At 38.7% G+C, this 21,587-nt stretch overlaps 1 protein-coding gene across 1 annotated transcript in view; it reads right to left on the bottom strand.

The window, feature by feature from the left end:
* Positions 1-21,587, bottom strand: part of CORIN (corin, serine peptidase) — a 129,316-nt gene that overhangs the window by 95,322 nt on the left and 12,407 nt on the right. Inside the window, exons 2-3 of the mRNA XM_075422040.1 lie at positions 17,367-17,511; positions 8,036-8,488 (exon numbers count right to left, since the gene is read on the bottom strand). Of these exons, the coding sequence (XP_075278155.1) occupies positions 8,036-8,488; positions 17,367-17,511 (598 nt within the window). The remainder of the gene's footprint in view (positions 1-8,035; positions 8,489-17,366; positions 17,512-21,587) is intronic.

The raw sequence follows: 21,587 nt of genomic DNA, 5'->3' as shown, positions 1-21,587 counted from the left end.
GTATGGATCAGTAGCTAAATTAGTCTTTAACTGTATTGGGCTATTTATCACTTTCTCAAATTCCCATCCCCATAACATTCGCAAATCATGGTACTCATTACATTGTTCTTGAATTCCACATGATTGTGAAGGATGGCAGTGACTGTAAATCACTTTCTGTTTACTTTGGCGTTCCAGTTTTTGGACAAGAGTTTAGATCTTACCATTTTATATTACTGATGGCTCTATACCCACACCTGGCTGCACTCGATCTATTATAATCCATAACAGACCATGCCGAAGCATAAAGCAGATCAACTTTAATCAAAGAAAACCATATGCTGCTACCAGATGTAATGTGTGCCTTTGGATACGAAGTGATCAATCCAAGTATAGAACAAAACAAGTATTAACATCATCTTTTTGCTGAAATAACCACAAAAATAATTTTTAAAATAGTTTCAGAGAAGCTGATGGATACGAAAAGGAAGTCAGTGGCTGCAATTCTCAGCCAATTATCTTACGATAGGCCTTGTTTCATTGATCCCATCCTTGAAAACTTCATGCTAGGCTGGACACACGACTTCTTGCTTAGCCTCTTGGTCAGTTCATGGTTCGATTCTGACAACAAACGAATGTTTAAACTACAAGCATCAAAGTGTAAAAAACCATAATGGATGCATAAAAGGCATAAAGCTGAAAAGACTTCTGCTCTTTAAAGTTTTAAAGGGACACGCATCCATAACTCTAGAAGCACACACAGGTCATTTAAAGACTAGAACAAAGCTGACTGTAGTTATTTCCAAGGGGGGAATCTCCCACTCTAAAGTAAACTACGCTGCTTAAAGGCCAAAGAGTAAAGACACACAAATTGCAACGGGGGGGTGTGATAGTTATTCATAGTACCCATTACAGTATTAATCCCAACAGACACTTGAGGTCTGTAGATATCTTATTGTTGCATCAGACTGCATTTGGACAGATGATAATCTACAAACAAAATAGTTGCAATAAGGAGCCATGATTTTATTAAAAGGAAATGAAATCACAGGCTCAGCCAGAGGTAAATGTATAAAAGTGTTTGCAATCTCATTACAATTCTCACACAAGTATTCAAAGTGTTTGGCAAACTTAGTTACTGGAGAGCAGCAATGCACCAGGTGACGAAAGCTAGTAAGCTTTTTCTTCCTTACAGACACAAGTTGCAATGAAAAATCTCTCTATATTCTATAGAGAGAGTAATGACTTTTACAATCTTTGGATTCCAGCTAATACATCTTGTATCTCAGAAACTTAACAATTTCCTTGCCAAGCTATGCCCATGCACCCACATGAAATTGCAATGGTGGAATAGGCAAGCTGATGAAAACCAGGTTCTTGCTATCAAATTTAGTGAAAACTCACCATGTGCTTCTCTTGTAAGTCACTAATTTTGCCATGCCAACTGCAAATTTAATTTTAAATTTCTGCTAGACAAGAAAACCTGAATGGCTGCAGTGATTACTTTGACTAGTGAAAAAATGCATTTTATAATGAGGAACGCATTGCCAAAATTTTAGGTCAGCTTTTTTCATTCTGTTTCTTTCATTTAGAGAGAAAAAGTAGGTATAGGTGAGATGAAGAAACAGAAGCTACTGCTGGAAGAGAAAACACTCTCAAGCATGAACTCAAGCACCAACAAAATTGATAGTTACAATATTATTCTACTCATGCTTGCACTTGCATGAAAAAAACCACAGTTGAATGGCTAAACCGTTGGCCTGCAATTTAGGAGACTACTGTTTATGTTCTGCTATGCCAATCTGAAAAATCAAACCCATAGTCCCTTCAGGAGAAAATCATGTTTTAGCAACATTTTGAATTTTTTTTCTGAGGACAAGAATACCCCTAAAGATCTACCATGGGTCTATTGCTGCTATTGCTCCTCATATAATTGGGTCTACTCCAACTCATACAAGTAACTAAACATAAAATTAGCTTGAAGACAAAGTGATTTATTAGATCGCTGCTTGAGATACTGGAGATTAGGGAGATGCAAGCCTATTGTCTGAGTTGGGCTGCAGTTACTAGATACTTTAGCTTCAGTAGAGAAAAAAAAAAACGTCTTTAGCATGAGCAGCACAAGGCACAGAGAGAGAGGCAGGGAATTTCTTGTTTCCGTACTACATGTGACATACCCCATCCAGCTATCTGCCCAGTAGTTCTCATACTCCTCTTTTCTACCGAACAGAAAGCTGGGCCAGACTAGTTCTTTGTAGGTTCTAGCAGTGGCAGAACACCAAATACAAAGACAGACATGCTGGGTAGAGACAAAGAGATTTATTTCATGTACAAATTAAACATAGTTAAATGACAGTAGAGAGGATTGGGATAACCTCTAGGCTGAGCATGGGACTGCAAATAAATTAAATCACTCAAAAATGCGCATGAAACGTGAAAAGACTCAAGGGTCCTCCATATAATAAGAATATTTCTTATTTAAGAAAACAGTAAAAGATGCAAACAAGCAAACATAAATGCTATGCTTTATGAAACGCTTAACTAGTCCTGTTTTTGCTGTTGCAAAGGCACTTTTCTGAGGTTGCTCAGCGGCACTACCAAGCCGCAGGAAGGGTTTCGAGCACCGCAGAGACCTGCTGTGGCTCCTGGGGCTGTGCCAAGGAGCAGGGCTCACCCCCGCAGCTCCTCACGGCGTCGGAGCCTGCTGGGTGTTGGGCAATGCCAAGCACAGAGAGGCATGGCAGGAGAGCTCGGTCGTGTTACTTTTCGTGTCAGGATCCGAATGTTGCCACAGTTCTCCAGTGCAAATTTTGTTGTGAAATGGCAGAGGGGTTACTAGACTGTCTGCTAGGAGAGAAGTATGGGAGACTTGGCACGGAACAAGGAGATATTAAATATACATATGCATAAACATCAGTGAGTGGAAGAAGTCAAAATAGATACTAATACCTCTTGCCTCAGTGCACATTCCATCAGTTTACAGGATGTTTTTCTAGGATGAATGTCAGTCCTCCCTCTCTCCCCTCCTTCCTGTCTCCCCAAATCAGCAATATTACAGTACAGAGTCTGCTTCATTTGAAATGAAAACATCCCGCTCAAGCTTGAGATCTCTCTGCTCAGTCTCCCACTTTGCTGCCTAACTGCAGGCTACTTTTGTTTCAAAAAGAAAAAAGTACCAACAAAATTGTACTGATATTCATCTTGGAAAAACATCCTTTATTCTTTAAGATGCTATTTAGTATATAGTTCTTTTTCTGTTAAGCACTGATTGACAGATGAGCAGAGTATTACTGAATATACTTCTAAATGCCATTAATGTACACCACTGAACTTACTGGTTCACCTCAGACTCCCTTCCTGATGGTTTTGCTATCAGAAAACTCTCCAATGATCCATCCTAGTGACTTCAGACCACGGCCCATGCCTTCAGAAAACGTTTAAACATGAACTCACACAAACTCAAATCCCTCAGCAGGAAGAACGCGCTCCTTCACTTGCTTTCCAACAGAGGGGTAACACGGGATACATTTAACTCAGAAGCTGGGCTTTGGTAGGGGCCAGCACTTTATATTGAAAAAAAATTCTAAGAATTTAGGGCAAATAGAAGAAACAGCCACCTAGGAGTGTAACAACAACTTCTGGCAACCTAAAATCTTGAGCATTCACAAGTCAGAGGTTGCAACTGCACTACTGTGTCTAAAATCCCCCAACAGACCAACCCCTCATGGAGGTCTCCAAGCATTTTCATCCTTTCTGGTTTTCTCATCATCCTGTTGGCAATGAGTTCCATGATGTAGCTGTGTATTCTGTGAACATGTAGCTATGTCTCCTTTCTTGTTTTAACATGCTGATAGCAACAAAAAAAAAGAAAGGGGGGGGGGGGCACCTACCAATATAGTGAAAAACAATGAGTAACTGTTTCCTGGTCTGTAGCTCCAGGACACTCAAAATGGTATGGATATCTACCACAACCACTTACTCCTCAGCCAGCTGGTTTCCGGGAGGAAAACAGCATCTTCCTCCTATTTAGTGCCTCCTTACATCTAAGCCATTCCATGTCTCTGCTGGTCTGGTTGCCTGCTATTTGTCTTTTCCAGTTCTACTATTACCCTTCTGAACTTACACACTGATGTAATGAGATTTTCTGGTTTGCTCTTTGCAGACTTCATGATGATACCTAACCTCCTGTTTGCCTTCCTGACAGTCCCAGAGCCAGAATGCTGCCCACAGCAAACCATCAGGTCTTTTTTTCTTTTTTCCCTGGTGGCAAAGCTAGTGAAGAGCCCAGCATTGTGTTCCTTGCTTTGGCGGGATGGTTGGACTAGATGACCCACAGAGGTCCCTTCCAACCCCTACCATTCTGTGATTCTGTGTTACCTAGAGTTAGGGCTGTTCCCCACTCTCCAGCATGCTTTTGCACCTATCGGCACAAAGTCATCTGAACGTTTTATCTCACATTTTATCACTCTCTCCACTGTGAGGCCTTTACATAATTCCCAGCTATTCATTTTAGACAGACAACTCTGTATTAGCAGAAGTGTTGTTACTTGACTGTTCACTGCTTTCCCAGATCAGAACATCCTGTAAGACTCCATCAGTAACCTTATTCACTGTGGACCCTAACCATTCATTCTTGTTTTTCCTTCTGTCTTTTAATGCGCAATTAGTCTGTGTGAAGAGTTTCTTTAAGACTTCTCAGTGAAGACTCTTGTTAATAGCATTTTGAAAAGCCAAGTATGTTGTATTAACCAGCATTGTCACTGACTCCTCCGAAGAACTAATAGACTTGTGAGACATTGCTTCCCCTTGTAAAATGAAAATAAACTTCATCTCTTCCTTATTGTATCATGCATTTCCATTTACCCACTAATCTATTCTTTACTAGACTTTCTGTCAAAGAACTTCCTTCTGCTTCAAGGCCTTTTTAAATAATTGATGTCGTATGTGCCAAATTTCATTCCTCTCCAGTTAGTTACTCAGCAATGTCTTACTTGTGTTATTTTAAAGTCTGGAGCTAATAACATATGGTCACAATGTTTACTATTTCTCTTTAAATGTGTTCTGAAGCTGTGGTTCACTAGTGAAGAAAATCCAGTGCTAGGGATACTAATGACAGACCAAAAACATTACAGCCACGTGAATGCCAGTTCAAATGTGTTCAGAGAGTTTTGTCTGGTTGGTTTTGCACTTGCAGTCTCTATATTGTATGACATATCATTTGTCTTCTAACACCCTGGGTAAAACCAGCATAAATTCCAAGTTATGCATGCTTACTAAATCAACAGAAATGTGTTCACCTGCCCATGTTTGAACCAGATGAAACTTGTACTGACAGATGATCTGCTAGTGTGCACTTATGATGATGGAACAGCAGCCTCACACTTCATTTGGAGTTTAATTTCCTTACAAGATATGCCTAAAAAGCTCAAACCTCCATTTTACATGGGTTTAAAAATAATTACATAATTCATGTGAGAACGCTCACCAGGACTCACTGCAGATCACTGGAATCTGCTATCATTACAATGTTGAAGTGCCTCTGGATGCTAGCCCTAGTTTATTCTTCTTTTAAGCATGTGCTAATGGTCACAACTGGATCCAGACACTAAGCAAGAGAGGCTTAATTTGATCTGCTACCTCCCTTCCCATGTGGTCATTAAGTTTTGCTTGTCCCCAAAAAATCTTCTTTACTCCAAAAGACTATGTCTCCCTATTCCAAAACTTATTTATATCTCATCTCCTAGTTATTCCCCATCTCCTTCCACATCAGAACACATACGAACTTCCTGCAGCCAGACATCAGACCTTGTTCTCTGTTACCTTATAGTTCTCTCCAAGAAGCAAAGCTTAGTGGGAAAGGAGAGATCAAAGAGACCAAGGACAAGTGTAAAGAGCTAATTTGCAAAGGCCAGCACAAGTGAGGTAGCAAGGAGCCCTGTGTACTCACCAAAATCCCCTGCTTTCTAGTCTTCCATGCCTTGGACAGCCATGGGAACACACAGTTACTCGGAGACCAAATTCTGGAACCCCAAAATGTATATACATTTTTTATGTATCTATACAAAGAATTAAGGCAACTTTCACGTGAACGCAGATAAGCGAAACACCTGGAAGTGGAATCAAGGACTGAGAGATTATTGACTAGTAGCGTACTAGCTCCTGATGTATCTGATAGGGGCAGAAAAACCTAACTTGCAGTATCTGGGTTTGGGATGGGATTTTTTTGTGATTTTTTTGCTTTTTTTAAAGAAAGCTCTGGAACTCCAGGTATGTAAAATATGATGATTAGGCAGATGAATACAAACACCAACGCAGACTCTTACACAACATATCTATACTGTATCTACCTACCCAGTTACTAAGACTGCAACGCAAAGACACCATCTGCTAGAACAGGAACAGTTCGACCCCACAACACATCAAGGAAGACCTAGTTAAAAAAAACAGGTGGTATATTGCTGTACAGTTTTGCTCAACATTAATCATCAGGCCACTAACTTTGAGGTGTCCTTTGTTACAGTAATTACTGAAAATCCTACGAGTCGCAAATATGTGTAGTATAGCACACTATGCTTCTACACTGTTCCTTGGCACTGCGATAATTAACCAAGTTACCAAGAAAGGTAAATAAATGAATCACTAATAGGATACAAATGTGCATTTAGAGACATTTGTTCTGAGTTTGAGGTGCAGGGGGAGAAAATAATAGATAAATCTGTTTAAGAAGTCATTTAGCCAACAGAAACTATAGAAAGCCTGCACCATTCAAATGGCCTGTGGAGTCACTACAGTCTAGGGAACAGAAAAAAATATTGACAAAACATTCATGGTAAGCCATTATTTTTTAAAGCTAATGTATGAGTGAGAAAATAAGTTGTCACTGAAATGCCCTCAAAAGGAATCTCTTCTGTGTACCAGACTTTTAAAAAAAGACAGACTTATTCAAAGGTTTTCCCTACTTTACTCCAGAAAGAACAAGGAAAATACATAACAGAGCTGTTTCTCAACTCTCTTATCTGCCTGTCTGATGATGGACACACACACAGAAACTCCTGAAGGGAGAATGCTTCAAAAAAAACAGCAGAGCAAAAAAGCTTCAGACAACTTATATCAGGTCTTGCAACTGAGCACAGAATCCAACAGAGGAATGACACACAGATCTGCTCATCAAAATACCATAGAATTCAGTGGCCTTTCAGAAGCGATCACCCCTGTCAGATACCATCTCTTCATCTTGTAGAAATTTCAAAAATACATTTAACAGAGTGTGCCACTTTTAGGTCGCTGACTATCTCCTTTCATCTATTTCAGATCTCTCTATGACCTGGAATAAGTTTTGCTTTGTGCTCTGGTCGCATCAAGAGTAAAGGAACGATACGCAGTTCAAGGGAAACAAATTCATTTTAATATAGTACTCTAGTGTTTCAGTTGTTAGCAAAACAATATGAGCGAGCCTTTCACTACCATTAATATGATGAATCAATAAAATTACCACGGCACTAATGAAATGCACCTACTTTCTTAGTCAAACCCCAAAAAACCCTGATCACAGTTAATTGTTACTATTCTCTCTAAACATTTTGATTATATTCCTCAGAAATAGCACTGGAACTTTATTGCTAGAGAAACTGCTTCATCTTAGACAAGAATTTATCCTTTAACACAGATAAAGTTGTAACTGTAATTACATCCCAAGTTCAGAAAGGTACTTGCCACATACATAATTTTAAAGAAACATAGAAAATTCAGTCTACAAACTGAATACAGTCCGCAATAACTCATTTTCATGCTTGGCAAGCATGCATGGTTATCACTAATTGAAGAGTGTATTGTAAGGATTCATATCTGAAAGAATTTACTGCACCTTCCTCAGTGGGGCCGATCAAATGCTCCGATAAGAAACCAGTTGCTTGCACCATGGAATGTGCACAACAAAATAAATTATCAAAAGGGACAGATTTCTCAGAACTCACAAGAACACATAGGGAAGCATGCCAACAGTATGTTCTGTACTTTTTGAGTCAGAATTATGGAGCCAAATAAAATATAAACTTACTTTTTTTCTGATCCATTTTTTGGGACACAGGTGAACGGGTAGGGCTTGATAGCGGCAGAGTGGTCATCCTCTCTGTGATGTTAAAGGATGCATCTGTAGACCACAAAGCCACCTCCTCTGCGGTGGCAAACAGCTGGGTGCTGTCTTCAGAGCCCTCTGCCAAAGCAGCATCATATGTAGGATGAGGACTGAGCACTGGGGCTTGAGTTGAAAGAGCAAATGAGTTTTCCTGGAAAGTCTCTCCAAGTGTATTTGAGTTCTTGTTCATTTGGTCGATGTGGGATAAAGGCGTGGTGGTCCAGGAAGAGGCCTGTGTGCTGAGATCCATTGTGGGATCAGTCTCGGAACTGTTTTCAGCCATGTTTGGCAAAAGAACCTCAGCTGTTTCAATGTCACCATTAACTGTGAGGACCTCACTTCCATTTGAGTAAAAACATGTTTTTTCTAACACACCTGGAAGACAGGAAAAAAGCACCACAATTACCATCACCTGGAAGGACAAGTGCTACCAATTTGTTTTGGAAGGCTAATAATAAATATAACAGCACAGATTAAAAAAGTAATATTTCTTTCAAAGTTAAAATTAAAGAGAACTAAATCTAAGAATTTAATGTAGCAACAAAATAACAGTAGCACATCAAAACAAAAGCTATGACTACTATAAGGTAAATAAACATATAAACAGAGAAACAAATAAACCAAAAGCTATGACTACTATAAGGTAAATAAACATATAAACAGAGAAACAAATAAACACTTCCATGAACTAAAAATATTTTAACATTACTTGTAGTAGGTTACTGATCTCTTGGATGTTTCTAACTACAGAGTGTTATTTCAGGGAGCTCCAACGTGCATTCGTTCTATCATAGTGTTACAAGATTGGCAACACGATTTTTTCCTTCTTTTTAAATTGCATCATCTCTTGTTTTCATAGTACCACCACCTTTGGAAAGCTAATTCTGAAGTTTCAAGGGAACTAATACATTTTTAATATATTTTATATTCACTGACATTTAAAAGGGAAAGAGGTATTGTTTTCTCTGTATAGAATTATGTAATTTAACTACCACTGCTAAATGTAGGTCCATGAGTTCTTTGTCATTCTTCTCTGATACTGGATTTTAAATATATATTTGTATCCAAAATTTTAGGCACTTTCTGTGGGGTTTTTTTGTTCATTTATTATATCATAGACAAACACAGACTTTGCTTAGCTGTATGTGTTGAACGGTTGCAAGTAATTATAGTTCACAGATCAAAACAGCTACACAACACTAAGGAGATGCATCCCCCAAGCATCAGGGAATTCAAACTTTAACCTATGACAATCACAAAATGTTTAATTAATCCAAATAATAAAGAAGGCATCTCAAGTATGTATAGGACATAATTTAGTTATCTGTAATAAAAACTATGAATACTAACTCAATTTTTTTAACCAAACATATCAGTCATATTTATCGCTAGAAGCAACACTCTGTGTCACAATATAAGAATTTTTTGCTAAGTAATAGCAAATTTTTGCCCCTAGCTAGTCATGTAAATGAGTTTAACAATCATAATAAACAGTTCAGCTAGACTTGATTACAAATAATTAAAAGCAATCCTTCAATATGTAAAATCTCTCAACTGTTTTTAAACACCCTGACAACAATTAAGAATTTTAATAGCTTTTCTTGCTGTCTACTCCTAACAGTGATATTTGAGCACTCCTCTCGCATTGTTTCAAGACAATGAACTAATAACAAGGGAGTGATGAATATTTGTCCTTTCAACTATGGGACGCACATACAACAGCATTCCCTTAGCCAAAATCCAAAGAAACAGGCCTAAAACATTACCTCCTCCAGCTGGGCTCTGTATGGAAAGAAAAGAGCTTTCTGCTTGTCCTTACATCCCCTTTTCTTCTCTCCCACCCGTACTACTAGCTACAGGCCCTCTAGACAAAAAGATGGTCACACCTGAAGTGTATTAGCAAGAATTCACCTCCTGTTGTTCTCTACAAACCCTCTGAACTCAAGGCAAATCACACAGGTTTTTCTTTCCACTCTAATGTGTAAAACTTTTTTTCCTAGGCTTTCATGTTGATTTGATCCTTCGTTAGCTGCTTGGTAGAGACAGATGACTCTTGAGTCTGCACAACACCCACCACCATTTCTCCTGAACTGCATTTTCAGTTTGGTTATTTCGTATACCAAAATGGCTAGTGGCATGACTTCCTCTGCCAGGCACCGTTCACCCACCACCACTCCAGGCTCTCGCCCTAGCCAAACCCGCTGCTCAGCCAACTCCAGGCACCCCACGAAGCACAAACCCTCTCAGGCATCCTGAGACCCTTCCCACGCTGTTACTGAATCCCTCTTCTCACCCCTTCATGCACTCTGCAGACAGATAGAATAAATCAGTTGATGGGTCTGGAATTCAAGGTCTGGGCAGAAGGAAATCTTTATTAATCACAACTATCAATAATTAACAATGCCAGAAAAACCCAACTTCCAGTTATAGCCTGAAGTGACTTTGGGATGGAAAGCATTATAAGTAAGCAGAAAAGAGAACTAGAATAGCTGAGAAGGAGCAATCTTTGCATTTTCTTTTTCATTGAGTACCCTTTAAGTGCAGCAACTAGAACCAGCAAGAAAAACTTGTAAGATTTCTGAAATATAATGGGGTTCAAAGAAAGAGCTACCATTTGAGATTTACCACACACTTGTTCATCCAGCCTGGGTTGTTTTGGCTCCATTGTCACTCACTGTGAGTAAATCTTAGCGTCTAACTTCTACTGGAAGAGCCCAGGGGAACTTTCTACCTATACATGTTAAGGTTTCTGGTTTTCCACCAGCAAATGTTCATAATTCATTTGGATTTGGATTTATTTACTGCATGTATTTTACAGAAGCAACTAAAAATCTCCCATCTGCAAATTATTCCAGCAGCAGGTTTTTTTGCTTGACTCCTCTGGTCAGGCCAAACGGCAAGAATGAATGTGCTCCGGTTTCACAAATAGAGACCAGTAGTAATATGATTTGCTGAAATCTAAACAATTGTGACATATCATGCTTGGATATTGTGCTCATTCATATGTAGCTTTACTCGGATGCTTTGATTCTAAATAAAGCTTTGAATGTCCATGATTCAGAAGCCTACTTTGTTTCAAGTTTCAAACTTAAGTAGTTTTTTATGTAGTTTTCAAAAAATTAAAATGAGCTTTTATTCCTCCTTTGGAAAAGTGCATAATTTTTTTCCATAACTCAAGAATAGCTGAGGGGATTTTTTTCACATTCTCTCTCCTCCTCCCTAGGCTCCTCTCTTCTCCACTCAATACAAAAATAGAAAAAGCCTGGAAAACTTCGGTCCCAAAGAGTTATGAATAATGATTTAAAATTAAACTCAAAATGATTAGCTATTTATATATCACTCAGCAGAATAGCAGGCAATACATTACAAGACAGATACACTCTCGAAAGAAGTTTAAAAAAAACCTTTTGGTTTAATACAGTGGACCAATAAACACTGCTAAGGAAAATATTGAAGTTACCCACTGGATTCTGTCCTCTCCCCACTCAGCCTTATTTCTTTCTTTTTCTGGTACTACAAACAATAGCTACATCACTACCCTTAAAGTCCCTTACTTCTTCCACTGAGATTCCCAAATGCTTGTTTGCTTCTTCAACCCATCTTTCCAACAACAGCATTTTTTTTTCCCTATTTTCACGGTTTCCTAGTGGTAACAGCTCCCCTTCTCTTCTTGACAGGTGTAGCACACAATGAACCTCTTCGACATGAGAAGTCTTCCCAGTTGTATCATCTCAAGTGACAATAAGTAGTATCAAAATTCTTTTTAACTGTTTTTTTTCCCCACAAAATAACATGAGCCTGGGCTCTGGTGCATATGCCCTTGAGAGAGGCAGGCGTAGACCTCTGTTTGGCATTCCCCCTGGCTACCTCTAGATAACAACTGTTTCCACTTAATATGTGAGGGTTTTGGATCACCTCCCTAAGTCACCTTGTTCTCCCTCCACGTTTTCCTCCTGTACTCTCATCTTCCCAGTGCACGGAAGGGAATCTGAGCACTTAATTCCAGGTTATAGAGTCCACTCTCTGAGTTAGGCTCCCGTTTCCTCCGATCCTTATCTTTCCCCCCAAAAAAAATACTAGTGCATATCTTCAATCTTAAAAATTAAGCTTCCTAGAGATTTTTTATAGCATCAAAAGCCCTGAAGGAACTATTTAAATTTTAAGATTCCTGAGAAAACAGTGTGATGCTTTAAAACAATCAATTCTTTTTCAGTCTCTTCAGTAATGAGAAGTGCATTCCTCCCTACTGGTGTCTGCTAACAGACACATACAGACCACGCATTTTATTCATGGACACATGCACGCTATATCCAACTGTTCTTCAGATGTTAGTTCATACAGAGCTACGGACAGTAAATCATAGGCTGGCTAGCTAATTAGTGGAGAAATAGCTGTAACCATTTTGGATTTGTGTCTCCAGCTACAGCTGGACACGTCCGGATGACAGAAATATACAGCGTGCTGGCCTTCGTTGTCTTTGGTACAAAAACAAGGAACTGGCAGCAAGCTCATTCGGCTCAAAGCAATGCTTTGCCAAAAGTTTCACTGATCATTTTCCAGTTGCTCTTCACTACTGGGGAATTAATGTTTCATTTAAAGATCTGAAATGGACAGTTACGAGATCTAAGAAACAGTCACACTGTTCAGGCTATTAAATTAAGATTTTGGCAGTGCATACTGTGGGTGATTTCTAGCAGTTCACAGCAAGAAATCTCAAAAAGAAAAAGTTTGTTTAAAAAGCTAATGAAACAGAGGAAAACAGCCTACCAAAATATGAGTAGTGGATGATGCAGTTACACGGGGAATAAAACGCTGGTTTGCTACTAAAACTAGCCAGCATGCACCCACTGAGATTTCTTCTGCAGGGTCTGTCCCTGTGACTCTGTGCTTTGAAGAAACGGGCACATCACTGACCACGCAGAGGTCCCATAGCATACCAAACCGTTGCACATCAGTTGAGCTGCAGTAATAGGCTTTATCCAGCTCCTCCTGTCAAGTAAAGACATTACCTTAAACTGCTTACCAGCTGCCTGAGCGGCCAACAAGTAGGTCACTTGAAATTTTTTTCTTTTTTTTTTTTTTTGCAAGTGAATGGGTGACTTATGCAAATAAAGGATCAGTTCCCAGATAAAATGGAACTCAAAGTAGACTATGTGGTAGGCATCTTTTAAAGAAGCTGCAGAATGAAGCCAGGCTCCTAAGGTCCTGTGCAGAAAGGAGAGATTTTCTCTTTCATCAACTTCTGGCCTTCAGGCAACAGAGTCTCAGCAAAAGTATCAGTATCTTACCAGAGGGCTGGAGGGGAAGGCAGTAGCTACCTTTCATATTAATAGCTGTTGCTTGAAAGGTCCCAGTTACAGTCATCACACTGCAGTCTAATTAAAAAATCTTATCTGGTGTCTTTCTTTTTTCCTGTCTCTTGAGCATGATGTGTCATGTAACTAGAAATTTTTATTTATAAAGCTTTTCTTAACCTAAGGAATGAAAGGTAGCATACACATAACGGCTCTATTGCAATTCCAAAACCAGTCCTGAACTCTGTACCTGTGTTAAACATTCACTTTGCACTGGCCAATAAAGCAAGCTCCACAGGTTCCTTGGGAATCAGTTATGCAACACCAGAATCCATGCTTCAGTCACTGTGACCTTCTGTCCATCTGTGCTGGGTGGACTGCCAGACTTTCATGATCATTCTCTCAGTCACTAGAACTGACCCCACTGACCTCAGTGATGTCTCACAGCAGACGTTCTGACGTGGAGCTGTATTCACAGCACCTATTTTTTTTTCCCAACATTCCAGGTGTATCAGTAAAGAAGGCTTGCTAGACTACATTAGTTCTTATAATAGATGGGTTAAATACAGTCTGTTCTGGGATACACTCCTTTGGACTTTTCCCATCATATAACTATGTTGGCAAGATCAAACTAAAGAACTGGCAGATCATTTAGCAGATGATTACCATCTTCCATCAGAAAAACTCCCAGGATCAAATGGTGTATTTAGCAGCTAGTGTTAAACCCCTAAATGGAGACACCTGTCTTACAGCAATTATTGCTATTGATAGACAACAGAATTGTTTGTATATCATGTTGCTCTCACAATTAGAACTTTTGGATCTGCACGCTGCTAGTCACTTTAGATTTTGAGGACATGTCATATGCCTTGAGGCTCGATATCCCTTGGAGAACAACCAGCAGCTCCATATGATTCAGGGATAAAGACCCTTTTACTCTAGAGTACAGCTAGAAGTCCTTGCAACTTTAACTTCCTCTGTGTGGCAAGAAGTTCCTTATGAGTCAGTATATTTGGGTTCCCAAATTGATAAAGGACTCCTGACATATGCATGTTACCTTACGAACACAGAGGATCCAACAGCCACAAAGGTAAGCTTAGCAGTTTTACTACAGTATACTTTTTTTGACGTTTATTTTGTGAAGGAGACACAGCTCCTTCTATGTTCTCAGGAGGGGAAGGGAAAGGAGAATACAGGTCTCACAGATAATATAATAGTAACGATCATCGTTTAACCAGTGCCATGCAAGAACATTGACAGCTTCTCTCCAGTGGAAGGAATCTCGCTACAGATTTCCCAAACAACAGAATGATTTGAGAACTGCCCAGGTTGGTTCATATAGGGATAATAAAAATGCAGCTAATAGAGTGATTTTTTTGTTTTTTTAAGGAGAGTAAGATGAAAATGATAAATACAACCCATCACACATAACGTGTAATAATTCTCACTGAGAACCAAAATTAATCTCAAAATACATGTTGGAGCCAAAATATAAACACTGTATGCTGATAGTGTAAGGACGGTGAGAGAATTAAAACCTCTATTATTTGCATATCCAAAGTCAACAGTGCATCTTAGAGACTTTAATTGTAATCCTTATTCCCACCAATGTTGACAGACTAACAGATTTTTAAAATACTATTTTGAAAAATGCATGAATGCCTAACATTGCGCATAGAGAGTACGCTGTATGCCTGAAAGGCAGGCTTCTTTGATGTGGTCCTGCACTGTGATCAAACGCCCAAAAACTACACCTGGACTGTAAAAGTCTGACTTACATTAAACCATTCTTTACGTGTGCCACAAGACTTGTTCTGATTTCTACAGAAAACAGTAGACAAGCATTAGTTGTGGATGGCTGTTAACAGGAGGTGGTAGCAGACCACATGAGCTGAGGATACTGATGTGAAGGAATGAGACATCTACCATGGCATGCATTTATCACTATAAAATAAATATAATTGATTTTCCTTTATGGAACTGTAAGTGTAAAGCATTTTGTTTTCCCAGATAAACAACTGCCATGGTAAGCAATTGTGGTACAATCAAAAAAACTTTTAATTTCATATAATGCTCACCAGCTGTGGAGGACGGTTTAAAAATCAATATTTCAAGTGGTTTAGAACACTTCTTCTCTGCAAGGAAAAAACTGAAATTCCCAGAGGTTTTCCATTCTTACAAGCATGCTCATTTTCACCTTTGTAATATTGGCATACTATTCATTACTTGAGGATTTTTTTTCAGTGTAAGCAAAAGGGGACATAGACTACAGATTCCAGCACAAGCTGAAGCTGATCTTACATCTCTCCAATTTGTTCATTTAATTCCAGGCATCAGATGTATTTGTTTCAGTGCTATCAACGTGCATAAAATGAAAGCTGCTGAGAGAGAAGAATACTACATTATAATCATGCTAATTCAAAAGATGCTGAAGGGAACTTTGCCAGTTTTAGACTGGATTAATAGCACCAAGGCTTATTCTTCCCCCTACGGTAATTACATTGACTTAAGAGGAGATAGCCTTGATTTTTGCTACAGAAGTGGGATCGGAACAGGTCCTATCTCCCCAGAGGATTTCATACGTTTTAATGAGTGTTATGTCGATACATGCCTCAGAGGAGGAGATTGAGTAGAGCTGACGTAAATACACCTGCTTTTTTATCTGCTTTCTCACCAAAGAATGAAAATCTAGGACAGAGGATGTGAAGGATACAAATGGAATGCTAAACATAAGGAAAGTAAATTGAATAGCATCATATTTCCTAATTGCCAGACTTGCTTGATCTTAATCCACTTCAGACTGTTCTTAGTTTAAAGACACATCTCAAGACTTACTTGTCAATCATAACATTCACCAGCTTTGTGGGTTTTTTTTTACTTCCCTAACTTCAGCTAAATGGAAAGAACAGGCCTACAACTTCTTGTTGCAAATCCTTTACAGATTGAATTGAGAAAACAGATTTAAGTTGTCTTGATTTTGACAGTGCTGAAGGTGCTATTGAGCTGTGTTTAATTTCCTCCTGTGCTTGCTGTTTGTATTATGTGTATTGATGTTGGGGTTTAAAATAGGAAAATAGGTTTATATCTATATATTTCACACATTACCCCACTTGTTCCAGATGTCCTTCTAAAGTACTTAAGGAAACTCAACTAGAAAATATTCTCATTAACAGAAGAAAAGAAGCAAAAATCCTAGAAACTCTGAGCACTGAAAGCAAACAGATGAATTTTTTTACTTTTTTTTTCCTGAAAAAGTAATGCTTTAATGTGGCATTATTGTCTTTCTCATGTTGTAGTTGAAGCAATATAATGATATGTCAGCTTCTCTAAAGATAACAAAAGGGAATTCTGTAACAGCCAGAGTTAGTTACCAGACTAAGCCATTATGAAATCTAATATACCTGGAGCAAGTTTCCACAAAACATACTTGGGGTTCTGCCTTGATACATATTTCATATTTAGAAGAAATTAACATTTTTTCCTTAGTGAAACAGTAATATTTTGTAGGCTGTTCAGAAAGATTTGCTTATAAATTAACCTTCACTTGAAAATAAAAATCAGATTTGCACATCAATGTGTGACATAAAAGGATAAATATTCCATTCCACTGACAGCAATCTAAAGTTCTAACACAAATATCTTTTTGTACTTGGAAAATTGCTGCTGAAAACCATCTACAGAGTACATGCTCAAGGTAGTGCACTCCTCAGCATTCTACTTTGAGAAACTCAGAAAAGGTTTCCTCTTTGGTACCTTAAATACATTTTAAATATATAAATCTAAATAGCATATTTATTGCTCTGCAACAAACATCATGAAGTCACTAGGTAGATTGGTTTGTTAGGTACATGTGCTAAGTTACGTCTTTAATGTCCACAATTACATTAGCGCTTGAGAATGCGCTCTCGATTTTAGTCTCCTTCATTAAAAATGAGTCAGTTTACTCCATTAGCACTCACCTACAAAGGTCAGAAGGATCACCAACAAAAGGATAAGGGCACAGATGCACGGAATCAGTATTAGCAGCAAAAGTCGAAGGAACTTTGCAGAAGCCAGTTTCTGAGAGCAACCATCCCCCATATTATCCTCATCTGTTCCTAAGACCTGAAAAACAAAAGAGCACAGTTTTATCATCCTGGTGTCAATTAGTAACTCCATTGTTTTCAACAGCAGTCCTCCCCATTACACTGAACAGCTATGTGATTTGAATACACACTATAAATGGCTTTTAGAATCTTAATGAAAAATTGTACTAAACTTTCTTTTTGGTGGACAGCCCAGTGTAATCCATGTAATTTAGTTTAGTTCAGTCAATATCCACAGACTTGCAGCTTCATAGCAATTTCTAAACATTTCTGACGAACTAACTTGGATAGCCATTTCATTTGAAAAAATGTAAAATACACAATAAATTTTAGCAATAAGGCTAAATACAGCTTATTTTATAATTAAAAATAATCCATTACTAATTATGCAAGAGCTCCATGTTTTTATCTTTCTTTTATTAAGGAATCAAGCAACTATTATAATATTTGTTTTAAGTGACAATAGAAGTGATAAGGACCATTCCACTTATTATGCACAATAATGCTGCCTCATTTTTTCAGTACTCAACAAAATTATAACTTATCACAGTATTCTGTAGAGTTTGCAACTAATATTTTCTGTTCTATAAATGGAATACAGAGGAAAAGAGAAAAATTGTTTTCTGAATTCAATTGAGCTGCACAAAGTACAAAAATTCAAACCTTTGCAAAAGCCTAAACATGTATTTAATATAGTTCTTTCAAAACATAACTACATTAAGATGTTATCTTGTATACTGGAAAAAGGTCATACTTTTTAAACAGAAACAAACTCAAAATTCCAAATGAGTATTTAATAGCAAGATTGAAACTGTTGTTATGAAGTTAATACATCTTTATTCAAAAATAAGTAAAAATAATTACGATTTTCTCTATGATACGGGGAAATTGGATGACAGGATTACTAATTCCAGACAGTATCTTCCCAAAGGATAAATAATAGTTTATCCTTTCTGTCAGGAAGATCAATCACATTGGAGCTGGTCGTGACAGGACACAAGAGCGTAAATGCATCCATTACCCTGACAGCCTCTCCCCAAAGAACCGCAAGAGACTGGGGTCTACAATATATATATGTTATTAGTCTTGTAAATGCCACTCTCTCTGGGTTATCCCCTTGGCTGGCTCTGCTGGAAGTGCCTTTCTGTGAAGAACAGGTTACCAGACTGACTGGCGCAAATGGAACTGTTTAAGGAATTGCTGCATAATATTTATACACACACTCCCCCAACCTCACTGCCCATTGTACTGCCTTGACCGAGCAGACTGCAGGCGTAAGTGGGATTTACAGCATCATTTTCCATCATTCTGCAATGTCTCTTGTTCCAGCATGGCCACAAGATTATTTGTAAGGAACTGTTCCCTGCTGATAATATTAGAATGATCATCTATTTCTGATACCCCTGGTTGCTAGACACCACAGACACTGCACAGACAGCAGAAGTTAAGAAAACTGCCTTTGTGTGGTTTCATGTACCTTTTCTGATACTGCTAAGCATCACATGTTATCTGACCTCGTTGAGACCTGTCCAATTCAGTGTCCCACATGACATTTTTTGCTCCTTCCACTGTTCAGAGACCAGGTAACATTGAAAAGGCATACGGTACCAGGGTGGTGTGAGGTGCTAGCAGTACCTCACTTGACAACCTTCTTCCTATTCCAGCGATTCAGTCTCACCACCACCCTCCTGCTGGCCTTATCTAGCAAGCACAATGGAAGTTGATGGTCAACTTAAAGACGGTGGAGTTATGTGAACACCTGAAACAGCCATCGCAGGGTGAGAATAGTAAGTGTGGTAGCTCTGTCTATTGAAGAGGTACAGCCTGGGCAAGTTGACAAGGTCTGTGATCCGATCATCACCGTTTCCCACAACGAGAGAAATACAAAGAACTTTGGAGAGAGGAAATTTGTTGTCAGAAGTGTTTTTCGTAATCAACAACTTATTCAGAAGTTGCAAACGCTGCAATCCAAGATTCTGGGATATCTCAGCTAGGTTACTGCCCTTACCCGCACGTAACACCTCAAATATCCAGCCACAAATAAAGAGAAGGATTTTGGTGACTTTTAGGAACCTAAATCCAAGTGACAGTTTGACAATCCCTGCTTGACTATGTAACTTCCTGCAGTCCACACTTGCCTACATATTCACATTAAAATCTTCAAAGTCTGCCTGAAGTTTTGCTTCTGGTCATGCTGGAATATAGCAACTTAGCAGCTACTCATGGCAGGCTTCCCTGAATTCCGTAATCTTGGTTAGCACAGCCTGTATTAGGTCCTCTTGGGAGTGCTAAGTGCAGGTAACAGAGGAATAACACTGCTCTGTTATGAATATAGATCTCCCAAAACACTGCTGCCATAACAACTTTTGAAAGTACAGCCAAAAAAAGTTTTTAAAAAAGAGAAAAACGGCATAAAATTGCCCTTTCTAAAAGTGCAACGGTCACAGTGCTCCCACAGGAAATGCGGCTGTTGAATTCAATTCCCTCTTCAGCCTGAAGCAGTTGAAAATTAGATCTACAACTCAGCAGAGTATCAGAGCCACCAGAGCATGTTATCCCTTGAAGTCACGATGTTCTGTAAAAAAGAAAACAGTTCTGCTGGGCCAGATAATAGAAAGCAGGACCATCACTACACAGCCCAGTGATTAGGGCGCTCAGGAGCTGACTTTTAGTCTTTTTAAGACAAACAAACGTAAGATCCAGCTCATTTTCCTAAAGGAACGACTCCCAGTCAAGATCCACTTCTTGCAAATCCCAGGCAAAAGTGCCCAACTCTACCCAGTGTAATACAAGGTAAATGTTGACCCATGACTCCACAAAGAGTTTGTCTTAGGAGTAAAAAACTACCTTTATCAATAAACAAGAAAATTATATTCTCAAAGAATTGACAAAACACATAGAAATAGTATTTGTCATCAACTTCTTTTACTACTTTTGTGAGGAGGAGGTGATATTGAATATTTTGGAAGTGCATGAGATCTTACTCATCCCAAGCATAAGTGTATAACCGAGAGCAGAGTTACCACCACTGTCGCACAGATGCCTCAGAGTTAACCTAAGAGAAACATTAAATGTGTGCCAATGAAAACAGTGAGCTGCATATGTTCCTCTGTTTCTGGGAGAAATTTTTTCCAGAGTCTATTGGCATTGTGGATACTAGCCACTTCAGGCAAACGTTCACACTAAAGGAGAACCTCCAACATGTTCTTTCTTGTCAACTCCGAAAACAAGAAGAAACCTCAATCTTTGCATCGATAATTTCCTACCACAGATTTAAAAAGGGACCGCTGTATCCAGTTTTGCTTTCAGTGACTGCTCAAGAAAAGAATGCTGGATTGTGAAAGACATGTTTCCCTAAAAAGATGAATTGTTAGTTTTGTATAATAGCAAAGTAAATATTTATAGGCAACAAAACAGCATGCTGTATTTTTCCCTTCTACAGGAAAAGACCTCATGAAAAACACTAAACCTATTTAAAATCATCATCAGTGACTCAGCAAGCATAAACTTCATTTTTCCAGTTTTCCACTCCTGCCAGTTTTCCATCACTTGAACACCTACATGCTTTTTTCCCATCAATTTCTGTGGTGAATGTGAAATAAAACTAGAGATAGTGCTAATGGTTCCTACATCATGAGAATTTAATAAAGCGTACTACAGATAAACATGAATGCATTATGCCTACTTTTTATATATTCCCTGATACCGTTTCTTTTCCCCTTGCCACCAAATATTGCAATACACAAAGAATACATGCACCAGTTTTAAGTGCTCTAGTATGCCAGTGGTATCTGCATAAACTTCAGACATGCTCTGTCCTCTCAGTTCTAATAAATAATGGAAAAGAGGCACAAACAATGGACTAAAGGCGTAAATAATAGAATCTTCAGAGAAAAATGGGCCTGTAGAAGGGAACAGGGGTGCTACATGCTCATTCACTTGCCTCACTTCAGGCTTCCAGGTTACTGGCCAAGATAATTCATCAGACTCCCTCAGCTCTCTGGAGTCGATAGTTTCTCCAAATCATTCTCCAAGTCTGTAAAGCTGAGGTGCTTTGTAGATGTATGTTTATCTCCCTTTCCAAGTGAAGGGCAA

Source organism: Opisthocomus hoazin, chromosome 5 (assembly GCF_030867145.1).
Source record: "Opisthocomus hoazin isolate bOpiHoa1 chromosome 5, bOpiHoa1.hap1, whole genome shotgun sequence".
NCBI classification, from domain to species: Eukaryota; Metazoa; Chordata; class Aves; order Opisthocomiformes; family Opisthocomidae; genus Opisthocomus; species Opisthocomus hoazin.
This window is presented reverse-complemented; position numbering and strand designations above follow the sequence as displayed.